Source organism: Pelecanus crispus, chromosome 1 (assembly GCF_030463565.1).
Source record: "Pelecanus crispus isolate bPelCri1 chromosome 1, bPelCri1.pri, whole genome shotgun sequence".
Taxonomy (NCBI): domain Eukaryota; kingdom Metazoa; phylum Chordata; class Aves; order Pelecaniformes; family Pelecanidae; genus Pelecanus; species Pelecanus crispus.
Window position 1 is genome coordinate 14547093 of NC_134643.1, and position 18380 is coordinate 14565472.

Genomic DNA, 18380 nt, shown 5'->3' on the forward strand with positions numbered 1-18380 from the left:
TAGGAAAAAATGAATTTATAAACCATGTTAGGTTAATTTCTGCAAAGAGTCAGTGTTAAGGAAAAAAAACTAGTTTGAGGTAGGCTAAAGTCTGGGTAGAAAAGGCAATCCAGGAAAGGAATATAGGATAAAAGCTGAGCGAGAGGTCCCTGATGTCTGGTCAGCGAAAGGTTACCAGTTGGAAAAGCAGTGGAATAAGACTGAGGACCACAAGCAGTGGCCTAATTGCTGTAAATAACAAGTTCAAAGGCCCTGGGGATTCCTAAACAGATCATGAAATGTCCCTCTTAGGCCAAAGCTAAAACCTGGGGGTCGCAGTGATAAATAGGACAATTGTTCAGCAGAAGACAGAGCTAAGGCAGGGGGTGATCATTCAGGGTTCTCAAACAGTGGCACCAGAAAGTGTTGCATTTGCTGAAGGTTCAAGGGGGATGATGAGCTTAACATGCTGCCTATATCTAACAGTACAAGATGTTTGGTGACAATTATTAAATGTGAAATTTGTGAGGGACATATCAACAACGACACTCTAGAGGAACATGGTTCAACAACTATCCTGCAAATAAAGGTTTCAGTGTGAACTTGTGAAATCAGTGTCATCGCAGAAGAAACACTTGTGCAATAACACCAAAATGAAATTCAATACTTAAGAGTGATCTGTCTAAACCTCTGAAAATCAACAAGTGAAAAGACTTCCAGCAGTCAAAAGAAGAATGGACTGAAATTTTGAATGCTGGAGTTGTCCTCGCTACTATTTTCCTTAGATGGCCTCTGGAGCTTTCAAGAAATAGCTAGAAGTTCTATTTTTTTAACTACAGTGCACTGTAACTTTATTCCTTACTGTCTGAAGTTATTGCATATTTCAGTGTTTGCAATGACACTAGAGAATTGTTATAAAATAGATACAGCAGTATTCAGGTGGCGGTTTAGTTTCCTGTAATTAAAAAAAAAAGGCAGGGGGGGAGCCCTCCTTAAAAAACTAGCTGGAACCCATTAGGGTTTTCTGCATGTTGGCATTTTCAGACACCCATACCGAGGATGTGTCAGAATAGAGAGTAATTGTAATTGCAAATCATATAAGAACACAAGAATGGAAATACTAGATTGGGGCAAGGGTAATGTAGGCTAGTATGTTCTCCTGACAGTGTCTATTAGCAAACTCATTGAGAAAAGACTGTATGAACAGGAAAAGCATATAGGAACTATGAAGATAGTACAGAAGGAGGCAGCCGAAAGAAAAAGACAAAAATATATTTGAAAAACATACATATGGGGGAAACGACTAACCGTTGATAAACACTTCAGCATTACAGGGTTAATTGCTATTTCTCCGAGCTTCTCCAAAATGTACTGTAAACTAATGTATGAAACTCCATGAAACACCACAGCCACAAGCCACAGTTTAATGTTGACATTTCTTTTTTTCTGTACTATTTAATCACAAAAGTCCGAGAAGCACTTCCATGTCTAAAAGAAAATCATGGGCCCTCCTCTTCCTTTATATGCTTTTTAAGTCCTTTCTCAGTAATTTCTCCCTTGATTCCCCTTCTTTCTCTGTCCATATCCAGGAAATAATTGCATGATAGTGCATTGTCTTCCTGATACGCAGTATATGTACTAGGAGTGCTGTCTTAAGGGATAAACTACAGCGCTCCATAGAAGCAGTGCCCCTCTCTCTACACAGCACACATGAAACACAGGAAGGATTATTTTGCGCCATGTTTTGCCATCACAGGGTGCAGGAAAAATGGATAGGTCTGTCAATACTGTGAGCACTACTGGGAATAAAACACTTCAAAAGCTGCTGAGGAAATTTTAGCTCCTGCACTATGAATATGAATGGCAGCTTTTAAATGCAGTTCCCAGTCACAGATGGAAGTCAAATGATTCTCTAAGATCACTGAGTGGGTGGAGTATTACCACAAACAGCTGAGCCGTAATCCATGCATCTCATATACTCTTTTTTTTGGAACAATACACATTCATTTGCCAAAGACAGTCTGAGCTGGAATCCTATAACATTCATATGTAAACAATGACTGCTATTTCATGCATACACCACATACCAAAGTTGCATTACATAAAAACAATGTTTAAAAATTGCAGCTAATTAATTTACAAAAAAATATTTACAAGATTAGCCAGCCAAACAGACCTAAACCCCAGTTAATATCATTGCTGTTTTACCATTAACAATAAAAACATGTTGCCAAAATCTTCGTAATCTTGGATTTATTTGGAAAGATGAGGTCAGAACTGTAGGTCAGGGAAGTTCGAATGGAAAGGTTCATCACATCTGTAGCCTATAACTGAACAAACAGTTCAATGCAGCTTGTTAGCTGAAGAAATGTCAAAGGAAGAGAATTTCAATATGATTTTCAACCACTAAAAAAAGATAGAGAAATAGTTTTGCAGCAATTTTAAACCATCCACAAGAGCTTCAAAAGAATGGCACAAGTAGGCTGTATGACCAATATAAATGAATTTTAACAGAAGAAATATGTTATTAACCTAAATAGCAATGGTACACTGATATAAATGTGTTTCAGTCTTAAAAAGAACTACAGGGTATCTTCAAAGTTAGAAGAAACAGCTTTATAAATCAATGTTTTCTAAAACCCCCTGTGGACTGTTGTACATGATCCATCACAATTAGTTTAATAGCACTGAGTAGATGTAAATGGACATAATCTTTAATTTTAAGCCTACAGAAAACATAAATTATCAACAAAAATGGAAAATACATAGTTTGTAGATACATAAATTTAATTTAGTGTCTTTGACATGTAAGATAAATGGAAATGGATGGCAACCAACATATTGATATTCCAACTGATATAACCAACATGCCGATATTTCTAAGTTAAATTATTTTAACTAGATATGAATCAGTTAAACAATGTGATAGAAAAGGTAGTATGTATATAAAATTTAATTCTATCGCAACTGTTCTTTACATGTTTTTAGCTTTAAACACAATAAACATTACTATGGTTTTAGTTTTGTACTCAAATACCTAAGGAAAACAAAATCATAAAAGGACTTAACATTCCTAAGAACATAATGGAGGCCTCCATAATGGAGGCGACGTGGCTGTGTATGATTTATTTTGGCTTGCTTTTTTTATTAGCTGCCAAAGTTCATTATAATATTAAATTAAATTATTTCACTAAACAACTTGCATGCCAATATCATTGAGAATGTTATTTTATCCTGTGATTTAAAAGCTAAGAACATGATCAAATATACTTTTTATTCTTGGCCAATTGTTCTTTCTCGTCACCACTCTAGAAAGCAAATTGTTCTCACCCATAATTACACAGTCACTTTCTAAAACAAAAGAAAACACACTGAAATTGTTATAGGCTGCATCAACAATTTCAATCATGTATTATCTGATTAAATAGTAAATGCAGTATAGTCTCAAAACATCAAAATACACTTTTTATTTGGAAAATAAAACATTTTCCTTTTTTATGCATTTGCATTCAATTAAAATGTAGGCTAGAAAAGTGTCAGTCAATAACATTCTCCTGCTTGAGAAATACTGAAGTAAAGTTGTGCCAGGAATCAAAAACATTTCTTGGGATCTTGCCTAGTTGTAGCAGAAGAGTTTTTTCTCATGAAAACACTACCAAGACGTTTTAACACTCTTCATGATAAAATGGCGGAATAACAGTTAGGATGCAGGTAATTCCTAACAAATCAAGTACACTTTCACAGCTAGCACTGAACCTCTAACACTGATCATAAAGGCTTCTATTTTTCCTGCCCACTTCTCTGCTTAGTGGAACTACAACCGCATTGAGAAAAAGATTACTGACCTGAAACTATTGCAAAATGCTGTCACAAAGGGAATTACCTCTGATCACATGGTCACATGTACTTTAACACATATAATCAGGAAGGACCAAGATGCTTTTATACATCCAGAGAGATTCTGTTTTCGCAGTAGAGTAGAATCAAGTATCTATTATTTGTGCTAAAACTTAAAACACCACAGTAATATCTTGTACCATGCTTGGAGATTTTTTTTTTTCTTTTTTTTTTTTTTTTTTTGTCTGTGAGCCTCTTATTGGAAGCCAGTAACTAGTGGTATATCCCTGGGGTCAATAATGGCTCCAGTCTTGTTTAACATCTTCATTAATTATCTGGACAATGAGGTAGAGTGTACCTTCAGCAAGTTTGCAGATGACATCAAACTGGGAGCAGTGACTGATACACCAGAGGGTCGTGCTGCCATCCAGAGGGACCTTAACAGGCTGGAGAAATGGGCTTGCAGAAGCCCCATGAAGATCAACAAGGGGAAGTGCAAAATCCTGCACCTGCACAGGAACAACCCCAGGCACCAGTACATGCTGGAGGCAGCCCAGCTGGAAAGCAGCTTGGCAGAAAAGGACCTGGGGGTCCTGGTGGACACCAGATTGAACATGAGCCAGCAATGTGGCCTTGCCACAAAGAAGGTGGAATGTATCCTTGGCTGCATTAGGAAGAGTGTTGCCAGCAGGTCGAGGGAGGTGATCTTTCCCCTCTACTCAGCACTGGTGAGGCCACACCTGGAGTACAGTGTCCACTTCTGGGCTCCCCAGTACAAGAGAGTACAATGGACATACCGGAGAGAGTCCAACAAAGGGCAAAAAGATGATTAAGGGACTGGAGCATGTTTCCTATTAGGAAAGGCTGAGAGAGCTGGGACTGTTCAGATGGAGAAGAGAAGGCTCAGGGATCTCTTACCAAGGTATATAAATACCTGAAGGGTGAGTGCAAAGAAGATGGAGCCAGGTCCTTTCAGTGGTCCCCAGTGACAGATGGGACAAAAGACAAGGAGCACAAACCAAAACACAGGAGGTGCCATCTGAACATCAGGGGATACTTTTTTACTATGAGGGTGACCGAGCACAGGTTGTCCAGGGAGGTTGTGGAGCCTCTGTCCTTGGAGATATTCAAAAGCCATCTCGACAAGGTCCTGGGCAACCAGCTCTAGGTGGCCCTGCTTGAGCAGGAGGGTTGGACCACATGACCTCCACAGGTCCCTGCCAACCTCAACCATTCTGTGATTCTGTGATAATTATCTCAGTAGAGTTGGATTCTGGCATTCTGATATAGTTAAGCACATGTTTGCATTCCAATCTTATTTGTCATAGTACAGCATTTCACACATAATATAAACCATTCTATGGCATTCTAGCTATGTTCAGTCATATGGATATTGCTGGGCCTGGAGACTGTAATGAGAGAAGGGGGGTTACATTTAAAGTAATTTTACAGATCTCATACTCACATTGCTTCATTATGGCTGGATATATAGAGAATAATATCAGCAGTAAAATGGGACAGTAGTGAAGCATAGAGTGAAGACACAGTTTAAAGAGAGAATTAAAATTTTAAAAATACATGTAATACTTACCGATACTTTTAAAGCTAGGCCAGTGAAGAGAATAACAGCCTCGCAGATTCAACCGTAATACATATGGACGCCACTTCTGCAAAATATTTACTACTATTTGGTCCTGAACTTTATGCTTTACTGATGAAAAATTGATCTAAAAATTTAAACAATTGATATATAATTCAGTACGAAAAATAGGTCATACATACTAAACACACATCATTATGAAAATCACTACCAAATATATGAAGTTCTATGAAAACACTGAATCAGTAGTCTGGAAAACACAAAGCGTCTGTATATTGCATCTATAAAAATTTTAGAAAGCTGACTAAAAATACTTAAGTGTAGAGAAAGCACGTATCTACAGTATTTATGGAGCTGAAGCGAGTCTTGAACTGCCAAAATATGACATGTCAGAATATCTTGTGCAAAGAACATTGTCAGACTTGAATATTTAGTTTATTTTTTCCCTTTAAGATGTATAAAATCCTAAATCTGTTAAAGATTTTTTTTTTCTAATTAATGGTCTACTGATACATCAAGATATCAAGAATATGTAACCTACCATCTTAGTTTTAGTAGAAGAATCCTTAAGAGATTTAAGCTGCAGGCAGGGGATATCTGGATCTTTGACTAAAAACATTGTTTTTCTTAAACTGTTAAAAGTTCAAGTTTAAGAAACTTTAACACAAATTACTAGAAAATAGTTTTAACAGTCTGTCTACCGAGTGTTTCAAAAAAAGCAGGAAAGCCAACATGCAATCATTTAAGAACTATCCTCTTTTTCAGAGAAGACTTTTTCAAGCCTTCTTTAAATTTGTTCACAAAAAATCCTGAAAAAGCTTTTTTTTTCCCCCTTTTGTATAATCTGCTACAGCTACACCACATCTGTTTGTTGTACATTTCATAATACATGTTTATTACCCAAATACTTGGAAAAATCATTCACTGTTATTTCTATGCAGAATGCTTGGAAGTGGTTACAGTACCAGGAAGTCAGGAGTCCAGAATATTTTCCAGTTTTCACTTTCTTATTAGGATTTTGTTCTTCTTATATTAAAATTACCAGAAGTTTTAATATTAGTTTCATTAAGATCATGAATTCATCACAGTAACTTAAGCCCAGACCTAATAAAGGCTCCAGGCACCTACAAGCTGAGCATTGCAGTGCTTTTTAGGTGTTGGAGCCCAGGGTAGATTCAACAACTCAAATCTGAGCAGACTCTACAAAATATACATGACAGCTGAGTACATCAGAAGGCCAATTTAAAGACACTCACACAGAGGACAGGCAGCTGCCTAGAACCAGCCAGCCAGACGTGTAAGCAGTGTTGTTGAGCCCTCCGGAACATCTTTCCCTCAGTCAGGAAGGCAGACGTAGGCCTCCAGCTACCTGGGAACTAGAGCCTGTGTCCCACTCAGGGGACAGAGCAGTGTATTTCAGAGACCCAAGTTCAGATCTCTTTTCAGCCTCACAGGCCACAACTCTGTTCAACTTCTGGATCCCAAATGGATCTCTGTAAATGGGAAAGAGGTTCCTAGTGTCAGGGCCCTGGGTTCACCAACAGGCTCTGCAACCTCTTCCTTCCTCAGGGGAAGGTCCCAGAGTCCAAGGTCAGCTCCTGTGTGTTGCAACAGTGTAACCCTGGATAAGACCTTTGCGAAAACAGTTCATTGTGTGAAAGAGCTGGAGAAGCCTCGTCAGGGGATTCCCCGCTTGGCTCAGGAGCTGCCTTTAAGCTCACGCCCTTGCCCTGAGTCTTTACTTGAACCGCACTGGAGGCATGTCTGTGTCCAGCCACGTGTCTGGCTGACCCTGAACCTCACTCACGGACTTCACTTCCTGACTAGACCTTGGAGATGCCTCTTCACAACAGGGCTGACTGACAGTCTCTGGTGAGTGTCTGAGCCTGGTTACTGTCACTGGACCCACTCTGCTCTTCTTGCTCAGCTTCTGCGGGAGTGTGCCCCTTGTCAGCGTAGGGCACTGCCCCTGCCTGCCCTTCTAGCACCTTTGGCTCCCAGCTCACCTTCCCTTGCAAAGCAGCCATGCTGCTTCCTCACACTAAGCTCCACAGGTCATGCAGTTCTTGCAGAAAAGAGAAAAACAATCACCTCCTTCAGCACCATCATCTTCATGAACTTTTAGGTCCAAAAAGGAGATGCCTATCACATTAGACATCTCCAGGGTTATGCAGAAGATGCACAGGGTATTTTGGATTGTAATTTCAGACTTGAGGGCCTAAAACCTGACCAAATCATGTTTGAATGCCCACACACTTTCAAAAATCTGGTCTTAATCTTTCTTTGTACTGCTGATGAACGGCTCTATGAGAGGCAATAATACAGAGGCAACAGTGATGTTGGTTGAGGTGCCACGGTTAGTCTTAAACAACTACCTAAGGACCGGGGAGCCTTGAGGTAGTACTTCACATCTGAAGCCTCAACAGCACTACTGAAGGCAATAGCAATGAGCAGTGTGATTGTGTTTTTAAATTCAAGGCAAAGACAGGAGCAGCTATTTCAGGTGTGGCCCCAAACAGACCATGCTAGCATGGTCACACAATGTGTGCTAGAAGGAAAGTTGACCGAAATGTGGGTGCTAGGGAATTGGACTCCCAGGGTAGAGGAAACAATGCAGTACCTTGGACACTGATGTGTGCTCTCGACACACAGTGACCACCTCAACAACTCTGAGAGTTCATGACTATGGAACTGAACTGGTCTGCACCACTTGTTCCAGGAGTGACAGGAGTCTCTCCAGAGCAAACACAAGTAGTCTCAGAGTATCTGTCACTGAGTTTATGTTCCCCTTCCACAGTAGCCATATAGTGCCTGTTTAGGTTACTGAGGGAGCCTAAGACATCTCACTTAGCTGTCTAAATTTAGTGGGCTATAGGCAGGCCTTAGTGGCTGATTCTCTTTCAGTTCCACTGATTTTATAATGATATAGCACAGACAACTTCATTTGAGTTGCTCCTATTTTTTTCTTCCTGTAGCTGAGTAGAACAAGTCATATTCTGGGATAAAACTTTTATCCTAGATATTTAACATTCTTAAAGTAACCTACCTCCTTGCCTCACTCTTTTTAAAAAATAAATAAAAGTGAAATAAAATATTGAAAGTGATTATCTTACTTACATCACTCCATAATGAACTGTTCTGAGTTAGTAGCATCCACGTTTGGCTAACTTGAGCGCATCTTGCCAGATCAACTAAATTTACATAACGGAAAATCTATGTCAGAAAAACAGATATACATTATATTAAAACCTTTTCAATAAGAAGCACTGCTGTGTTAAATGATACATATTCACCTATCCTAAACAACAAGAGCTATTTTCAGATCAAATACTTCTTTCTTAGGAGTTTAAACACACCTTTTATAGCAGAATGCCAGTAATTATTCTCGTTAACAAAGAGTCTGAAAAGACGGCTTTGCTTAAAAGCTCATAAATTCAAGCTGTGTTGGAGAATGACAGGTATGTTTCAAAACTGAACATGTTTCATGAACTACGAGCAGTTTCATTTCACCTATATTAAAACAACACTTGTTAAAACACCTCTCCTAAATCTATTTGAAACAATTTAATGTGGACTAAAGCTTTGTAGATTAAATATAGTACTTTTAAATTCAACTTTAAATCACCTATGAAGAGTTTTTGTAGTTTCTACCTCAGATTTCTTTTTAATTTAACTAGTATAATTTGGTGAATATATCTGTAAATCTTTAATCTCAGAATATTAAACTCAATGTGTTGTATTATGGTAGAAAAAACATAAAAGCTATACTGATAGTTCATTTATACAGTTAAATATTCTAAAATATACTGCTACGACTAAGCAACATTTTGAAAAACTAAATTATAGCATTCCAAGAAAATCTTGTCCTGGTAAATAATCGTAGATACAGCAACCTCATGCCATAAAAGTAAGAGACTGAATGAAGATAACATTTGGCAAGCTTCTGCCATGGCTCCTCACCTGCCATTTTTATGTCCAAGTGTCAAACAGTATTTCTGCCAACAGAATGCTAATGTTTCATCTTAGAAGAAACTTGGTAAAAAGAAATGAGGAAAAATACGGTAAAATCTAATGTCTTTGCTACAGAAGCAAATATGCATTATATTATTACCATCTGAAAATATGAGATGCATTTAAGACTCAAAGACAAAGAGCATATGCAGAATTTTATATGAGACAGCTGGATTATTTACATACTAAAAACTCCCATATCCATAATCATTTGCAGAACTGAATTACTACATCATATGCTGAAATATAAATATGTGATATGAAACACAATACTTAAAATGTGCGGTTCTCAGTATGAAAAAGAAAACAGCTGAAAGGAACACAGTTAATAAAATCCCACATCACTTTTCCTAAAGCAACTTCTATATAAGGAAAACTTCATGCTTGTAATGCAATTATTTTCATAACTGCACAATAATACATCAATGGCAGTGGTTTAAACCTGGTATGGTAATTGGCTGATAGCAAAAATACAAAAAGAACTTTCTAATTTTATCCCATAACCTATCACTGAAATTTTTCTTATTAATACACATTTTCAAAGAGCTTAGCACTTAAGAGATGTACTTTAATAGTAAGATGTCAGAGTGAAAACATAGCAAAGATGCCAGTGTGTTTTCTAGAAGAGTATGTCCATATTAGTTATTTAGCTTTCCATATAAAAATGCACACAATAAAATCTGTTTTTCATTATAGCAGTATATGAAGCATGATTTGCAGTACGCTCCAGAAAAAATAATGCATACTCTGTGCAGAGTTCCCTCAAACTATACAGGCACAAGAGAAATCTTGAGTCAAATAGAGGCTTTGAGACTCAAATGAATGTTGTACTCAGAAGCAATACACATAAAGCCTTCGTAAAAGTAAGGAAATAACTACAAATTTTGTTTCACTTCTGGTAATCAACGTAGCTAAGAAGTGAAGAGTGACTACCTGTGTGAGTGTAGAGTGCATGGATTACTGAAGTGCATGTTATCTTGGTTATACTGAAATACACTTTATAATAAAACAGTCACTCAAAAACTGTTGGAAACAAAAAGGGATGTTCTAATAAAAAGATGCTTCATTAAAGGAAATATTCCTTCCTTAGGAGAAACTTTTATCCTGATTTATATTCTGTGCAGTTCTACTGAGAAGAACAGGACTGAGAAATATATCAGCTAGAACCCATTTTTATCAGAGAGATTAAGTTCAATTAAAAGAAACAAACAGAAATAGGAAGAGTATTCTAGCAAGATTTAAAAATATTTTCTGTTTCAACCTATAGAAACTATCCAAAGGCTATAATTTCTTTAGCTAGAAAAGGACAAATCAGGTAGGAAAATCACTGATAATGTGTCTTTTACCACTACCATTTAATCACATAGGTAATACATTAAATCAATTTGCCTGCTCCTCAAAGTATGCTGCTGTCCCACAAGCTGTCTGTATTCACTTTATATAAACTACTTAAAACCATTTAAAAAATCAGGTTTTCTGGCTTTATGTTTTTATTCTGGAATCTTGGGAGCTTGCTCTAGCCATACTCATTTTAAAGATATTTAGGTGGCTCAGAATGCAGTTGGGGACTTACAAAGACTTTTTTAAAGCACAGAAATGTGTCGGCCCTTTTCAATAGCAAATTCCTTCTGTACACCCCATCCCTTCAAAGACTTCCATCCCGTTATAATTATAGCTGGATCCATCACAGGCTTCTCTAACCAAAGGTCTGTTTACTTTGGACATGTGGATTATTTCCTTAACTTCAAAACTCAATCTAATTTAAAACTCTAAGGAATTTTTACACAGTTCACAAAAGGTATTTGAATAAATGGAACTATATGACTTGTTAGAATGAGAAAGAAAATATTGGCTGTATTATTATTCATTAATAGGGTTTAGTTTCATATTAGAAGAACAAAAGCAAGGCTTTTAATTTGACACTCCCTTGCTAGTAACCTTTGGAATTTTCAGTTCTGAAAAGGTCTGTTGAAACATTTATTTCATGTTAGGTCAAGACCACAGTAGCCAGCTTTAAAGCACAGCAATCATTTTCTGTCAATAACTCAACATTAGGGTACTGTGGTACCACTGACATTTTAGGAAACTGTAATTTCCAAAGCAAATGGTTTCCAGCTGGCCCTGAGGACAGATCTTGTCCTAACAGCAAATACAAACTGACAAATATTTTTTTGCACAGGAGCAGAACAGAAAGCTGCAATAAATGATAACATACTAATAATGATATTTACTAAATACTCTGTGATTTTGAAATGATTCACCACCAAATATCATGTATGCTGCCAGAGACAATAAAGTCTCCTTATCATAAGTTCCAAAACTTTGAGAAGTCCAGGCACACTTGATTTTCCACAGTCTGTGAATGCTCAGAGCAAACACAGATTTGGCCTGGAGGAGACAGCACCCAGTAACAATCTCTGTTGAAGGAGTTTGTATCTGCATACTGGATTCACCAAAAAGAGAGCATGAGGATTCACAGAGGGAAAGAAAGGAAGAGAGGAAGGAAGGGAGGGAGGGAGGGAGGGAGGGAGGGAGGGAGGGAGGGAGGAAGGAAGGAAGGAAGGAAGGAAGGAAGGAAGGAAGGAAGGAAGGAAGGAAGGAAGGAAGGAAGGAAGGAAGGAAGGAAGGAAGGAAGGAAGGAAGGAAGGAAGGAAGGAAGGAGGAATGCTCTGCCTTTCTGCAGCAAATGGTTAGGCACACAGCTAGTGGGAAGCTCTGGTCTGTGCCAGTAAACAGAAGAGCTCTTTCTGCACTTCCTGTACTGAATAAAATAGTGACAGCTCAAGAAAAAGAAACCAGGTGACAGCCACACAGATTTGCACTTCTCTCTGGATCAAGGGAGCTGCATTCTTTTTAAATACAAAATGGAAGCATTTCAGTAGGCTTCCTGCTCTTCTGTAATAATTTGTGTTCCCTCTGCACTTTACACGTAAATAAAGCCGCTATTTTCTGGCTTGCCCCAAACATCCACAGCTCTAGCTTCCAGCCCACATACGCAAAAAATACTTGCAAAAATACTTTCAGCCCAGCTGGCTCAGCCTGTTCTCCCTCATGTGCCCTGAAGGAGACCCTCCAGAAGGCACTCCCCAGCCCCACATGCTTCCATGCCCCTCTATGCACCCCTCCCCAAATCCCTGCACTGCCGCTGTCCTCTTTTTTTGATCCCAGTCCTTAGCCCTCCCTACCCCAACACAATCCAAGAGAATCATCTCCCATCCCCTGTGGCCCAACTTATTTTGGCATAGCTCCCTAGGAAAAACCAGGAAACTGCTGTGCCCCCACGCATCACAGCAGCCACAGCATACCCCACGACAGCTCAGTTAATCTCACCACTGCACACACAAAAAGGAGAAAGGAGGTGGCAAAGCCTGTCCAGCACACCAGCCAGTTAACACAAACCCCTCCCTGTTCTTCTCTGGGCTACTGTCTTCATCTATATCCCAAACCTATATCCTTACTATCTCAAAGTAATGTTATTCTGTTCATTCTGTTAAAGACAGAACTTTTTCTTTTGGGAGGGGGCAGGCAGGGGGGAACAGGCAAGAAAAGAGGGGACAGGATTGATTGCATAAAATTTTGGGGAGGTTTATTTCTCGTCCTCTTTACCCAAATAACTGTTTGTGCGGCCACACAATGAGCTGGACTAAGGAACTGATCTAACTGTCAACTGATTCAGTAAAAGAAGAAAATGGAAGAAAATTTTGCAGACAGATCTGTTCCCTGATGTGGTTCATATAAATGACTGTAATGAACACAAAGGGGAGAACAGTGCTGGGGCAAGAAAGCGTAAATGGGAGTAACAGGAAGGTTGGGACAGCTTCCCTCCAATTATAATTGTGGGTCCAAAATCCTCAGCAAAACTTCAAGTTCTAAGGAACTTGAATATGGAAACCTTAAGCATTTGCACAGTTAAATGATATTGAACGACAATTTTAAGGATCTCTATTTTAGACCTAGGTGATAAACTCCTACCTAAGTTCATTTTACATTTTTAAATCCTTTAGTGAACTGGAGCATAGGTTCCTCCCAGAAATAAAATTATGTTACATAGTGAAAGCTTTTTATTTTCCTGTGCTGTACAGAGGGGGAAATAACAGGACTCAAGCATAAGAAAACAGGACTGAAAAAAATCATATTTTACAATAATTTACTACATGCAAATAAGAATAGAAAACTACACTTGGTTTAGTTCAATGAACACGCAGATATTACATATAGGAATATGTGAAAAGGTTTACAAAAACTGGTTTGTACAGCTTGTCTTTAGGAATACAAAGCTATACAATATGTATACTGCTTAAGATGCAGGATTTTTACATTTCTTCATCTTTACCTGTGTGCTCAGTCACAAGAAAAGAACTGTGACAAAAAAAAAAGTATATTCTTGAATGGGGATACTGCTAGTTAAAGATCTTTTTCATTAATCAGCAGATTTGAAAATACTCAGGAAATGTTACTGATATTTATTGTTTCCTGAAAATTCAACAGATATTGATCACTTTAGTGAAAAACATCATCATAGTACAATAGATTTTTGACTAACATTCCCTAATATTCCCTTACCCTATTGTTGTTTTTCATTTTATTACCTCTTGGGTTGTTTCACTGCAGTGATATAATTAGTTTTGATTTCTTTTATGACATACAATTTTCTTAACTCTAGCTTTTGTATTTGGATTTTAGACATGCAAACACTATTTAAAAAAAGACAAGCAAACCAATTCCTCTTCCTACAATGACATATTTATATATGGATCACCAAAATATGGCTTGAAATTTGAGTGGATTATGCAATTTTCTTTTTTCTTATTCGTTATGTTATTAGTTCCTGTTCAAATCAGTAGAATTCTCACTTCCTACTTCATTCTCCTCCTACATGCACATTAAAATATATGTTATGATGGGACCAAAGTCTAAGCTGGCAAACTACCTTGCTTTTGAGCTCCAGACCTCAGAGTTGGAATTGCTCTAAAATTGGAAGACATCAATGTTTTCTGCTAAGCCACTAAAGTAGCACTTGACAGTATATTCGATTTATATAGGCTATAAAATTAAGTTTATATATAAACAGAAGAGAAAAATTATATAATGTATTTTTACAGCTGTTCTGAAGCCTTAATCAAAAAGTATGGCTACATACCTCAGAATAGCTGTCATTCTTTTCAATATGTTAATATCTGGATTCTGGTTTTCATGTGCATAGTCTTTATGTATGTGAGATCTGATTCTTTGTGACAGCAGCACATGTAACTGAACATGATGTTACCTCAAAAAAGGGCAACCTACGAGGATAGCTGAAAATGTGACTATATGTTGAGCTCACGGTTGGTAGTCAAAAAACCAAGGCTCATGGATTAAGATAAACAAACTTCTCCCAAGCTACAAAAAAAGAGTGATACTGTCAATATTGTTTGTTATAGAACTAACAGAAAGATTACACTATTTCAGAGTTTTTAATGAAAGAAGTATGCTAATACAGACCTCAGAATTCCTAAAAATTTGAATAATTATTTATTTATAGGTCTGACAAGTTTGATAGGTACGGACACATGTAAGCTATACTACTATCTTTGAGACAGATATATATAAACGTACACACACACACTCTCTCATATAATACAATCTTTTGTATATACTACTACTGATGTGTATAATATTACCTTATTAAGAAAGAAAACATTAGGAGGTGGCACTGTAGGTCAAATTTTGGTCGTTTTGCTACTCATACAGTAAATTAATCTCTCTCTGGTTTAGTGGTGCTTACACTTGTATGGGAAGAACATTCCCTTTTGAGTGCATTGCTTTTGAAGAAGAGGTTCATACTAGAGACTCTTCCTTAATTTGTATCAATGTCTTAGTAATCAGAGGTATGAGTATTATGACCCCCAAATTCTTTAGGAGAGATACTACTGCTGCTGCAAGGGGTCCATATCTGAATCATTTGATAACAGAAGTTACTGAATGAGCCAGTACTAAGAAGACACCACAGACTAAACTCCATTGATGAACCTAAGTCAAAATAAACCAGTCTCACTTCCATCAAGACTGTATGCACCACCAGTAGAATCTATATAAATAACATCAAGAAGAATTAAAGCATGCTGTATTTTCAGTGAGTAAGGTCTGTAAACTATGTACGTGATTTAGCTTACAGATTCAAGTTTCCTGTGACGTCAGTGGCATTATGTGCATGCTTAAAATTAAGTTTCTGCATTTTGGTTTTAGACTTCATTGGATAAAAACTGAATTTTGAGTTCATTACAGTCCATACTATTAAAAAAAAAAAAAAAATCATGTTTTTCTGAAATACCTCTTTAATATTTTTGCAATGTTAAATTAATGGAAAAACATGATAGGACAAATTAAAGCTTATAAATAAGATAAAATGAAAACATTTTATCAGTAGTTCCAATGTATCCCTCAATGGCAATTATTTTCAGTAACCAACCTATAATTTAGTCAAATTGGCCTTTACAACTGAAGCTCACAACCAGTAGTTAATAATTTGTTCTTTTTCTAAAATACCGCCTCAAATCAATCTTTCTGCTTCTGGGTAGAATTATCTCCTCTTCTAGAAGTTAGCATGTTACCAATCTTTCATTCTCTACAGTCTCTACATTTTGTAAGGATACAAAAATACTGAACAAAGTAACCTTTTAAACAAGCAAATTAATTTAAACTAATTGAATAAAAATGCCTGGAAAGCAATCTCTCCCCACCCACTGTGCCCTTCAGTAGATTCCTCTGCTCTACTCTTGCTTTCTGGCCTAGAAGTTTTTTGTCTTAAGGAGCTACATAATGTCCATACAGTCTTCTCTATATTTTTAAGAAAATTAAACTGCTTTCTATCACATTTGGGGCTTGGCTTATGAGCTTCTATTCACTGCAGACAAACCCCTTTACTTCTCTCAGGAGTTCCACTCTCTACATATTTCCTGATTTCTTGTTCTCCCTTTTTGAGTCTCCCACTTTCAGTCTCAGCTCAGAGAAGCTTCTGGATGTCAGGTGAGGGCATGCAGAATATGATCAGTGCCACTGAAGGCAAGAATAGCATTACCATCCTTCAAAGGATTCCACCTTGACTCAAAGTGAACAATGTAAACAGGAACCTTCCTTTCCATCACACAAACACGTCCTTTTCAACAAAACGTGATATATACCATTTATGAAATATACATATTAAAAACTAAAAAGAAACCAACTATCACAAACCTGTAGTAAGGCTTCTTCTGGTAAATGGGATGTTTTATGTCTGACAGTAAGATCATTTGATTCAAAACAGCCTTTCTGACTTTCCTTTGCCAAACTCTGAAAAAAGATGGTACAAGAGAAGTACAATTTTATCTTAATTGCAGGTTCAAAGTTTCAAATACATTTAAATATTCAAAAGATTAAATTAAATTTGCTAAGCATAACTAGGTATTTTCAAATCCCCATATAGTTACACATCTATTAGCATTTGTAACTGCTATTACTGAAAATAATCATAGTTTTAGGGTGCATCTCATGATCTTGCATTGTAGCAATATAATATAGAAGCACAGGAAACCATCTGCATTTCCAAACTAAAACACTGTGTACACTAGTTTGTGCACTCAATATGACAGAAACATACTATTAGCACATGAGAATTTTTCACACAAGTCTTCAAAAGGTATCACTACTAAAATCTCTCCGATGTTATACTGTATCCAACAATGTATACGCAATCAATGACAGGTTAATGACAGGTTTACTCCAGGAAGCATTTGACAAATGGTGTCTGGCAGCCAGCAACTGATAAATCGTCCACAGCTGGTTTCCATTCTGACCACCCTACAGTAGGGGAAGGAAAAGGAGCCAAACAGTGGGAGAGCTTTATCTGTGTAAGTGTGACTTTTGGAACCCCCATGCTATTAGCAGTGGCTGGGTCTCACAGCTCCCATCTCTCCCCTTCCCCACATGGTATCTGCTGAGCATCCCACCAACCTATGGCATTCTCTTCCTTGGCAGGAGAAACCTTCCCAGCAATAAGAAGAGCCCTGTTTTTCACAGCGAGAGCAGATAGGGCTGCTGGCAGTGGGGCATATGGGGCTGTCCATGTGCTGCCTATTCTCAGGTGATCACAATTTTGGTTACCCCACACTTCTGGGGAGGAGATAAAATCATAGAATCATAGAATCGTTTAGGTTGGAAAAGACCTTTAAGATCATCCAGTCCAACCATTAACCTAACATTACCAAGTCTACCACTAAACCAATTAAGGGGAGAGTAGCAACCCCACACCTCCTGGCTTGGTGGCTGTATCATTTATAATGAAAGTAAAAACTAGGAATCATTAAGATTGGAAAGGATCTCTAAGATCATCAGTCCAACCATCAACCCAACACCACTACGCCCACTAAACCATGTCCCAGAGTGCCATATCTACCCATTTTTTGAATGCTTCCAGGGATGGTGACTCCACCACCTCTCTGGGCAGCCTGTTCCAATGCTTGACTACCCTTTCCGGGAAGAAATTTCTCCTAATATCCAATCTAAACCTCCCCTGACGCAGCTTGAGCCCATTTCCTCTTGTCCTATTGCTAACTACTTGGGAGAAGACACCAACACCCACCTCACTACAACCTCCTTTCAGGGAGTTGTAGAGAGCAATAAGGTCTCCCCTCAGCCTCCTCTTCTCCAGACTAAATAACCCCAACTCCTCATAAGGCCTGTGCTCCAGACCCTTCACCAGCTTCGTTGCCCTTCTCTGAACACGTTCCAGCACCTCAATGTCTTTCTTGTATTGAGGGGACCAAAACTGGACACGGTATTCCAGGTGCGGCCTCACCAGTGCCAAGGACAGGGGGACAATCACCTCTCTGCTCCTGCTGGCCACACTATTCCTGATACAAGCCAGGATGCTGTTGGCCTTCTTGGCCACCTGGCACACTGCTGGCTCATGTTCAGCCGGCTGTCAACCAACACCCCC

General features: G+C 38.1%; 1 protein-coding gene across 1 annotated transcript in view; it reads right to left on the minus strand.

Moving 5' to 3' along the window:
• FBXL13 (F-box and leucine rich repeat protein 13) overlaps positions 1 to 18380 on the minus strand; it is a 97432-nt gene that overhangs the window by 62732 nt on the left and 16320 nt on the right. The window contains exons 7-9 of the mRNA XM_075717000.1: positions 16640 to 16735; positions 8534 to 8629; positions 5408 to 5543 (exon numbers count right to left, since the gene is read on the minus strand). Of these exons, the coding sequence (XP_075573115.1) occupies positions 5408 to 5543; positions 8534 to 8629; positions 16640 to 16735 (328 nt within the window). The remainder of the gene's footprint in view (positions 1 to 5407; positions 5544 to 8533; positions 8630 to 16639; positions 16736 to 18380) is intronic.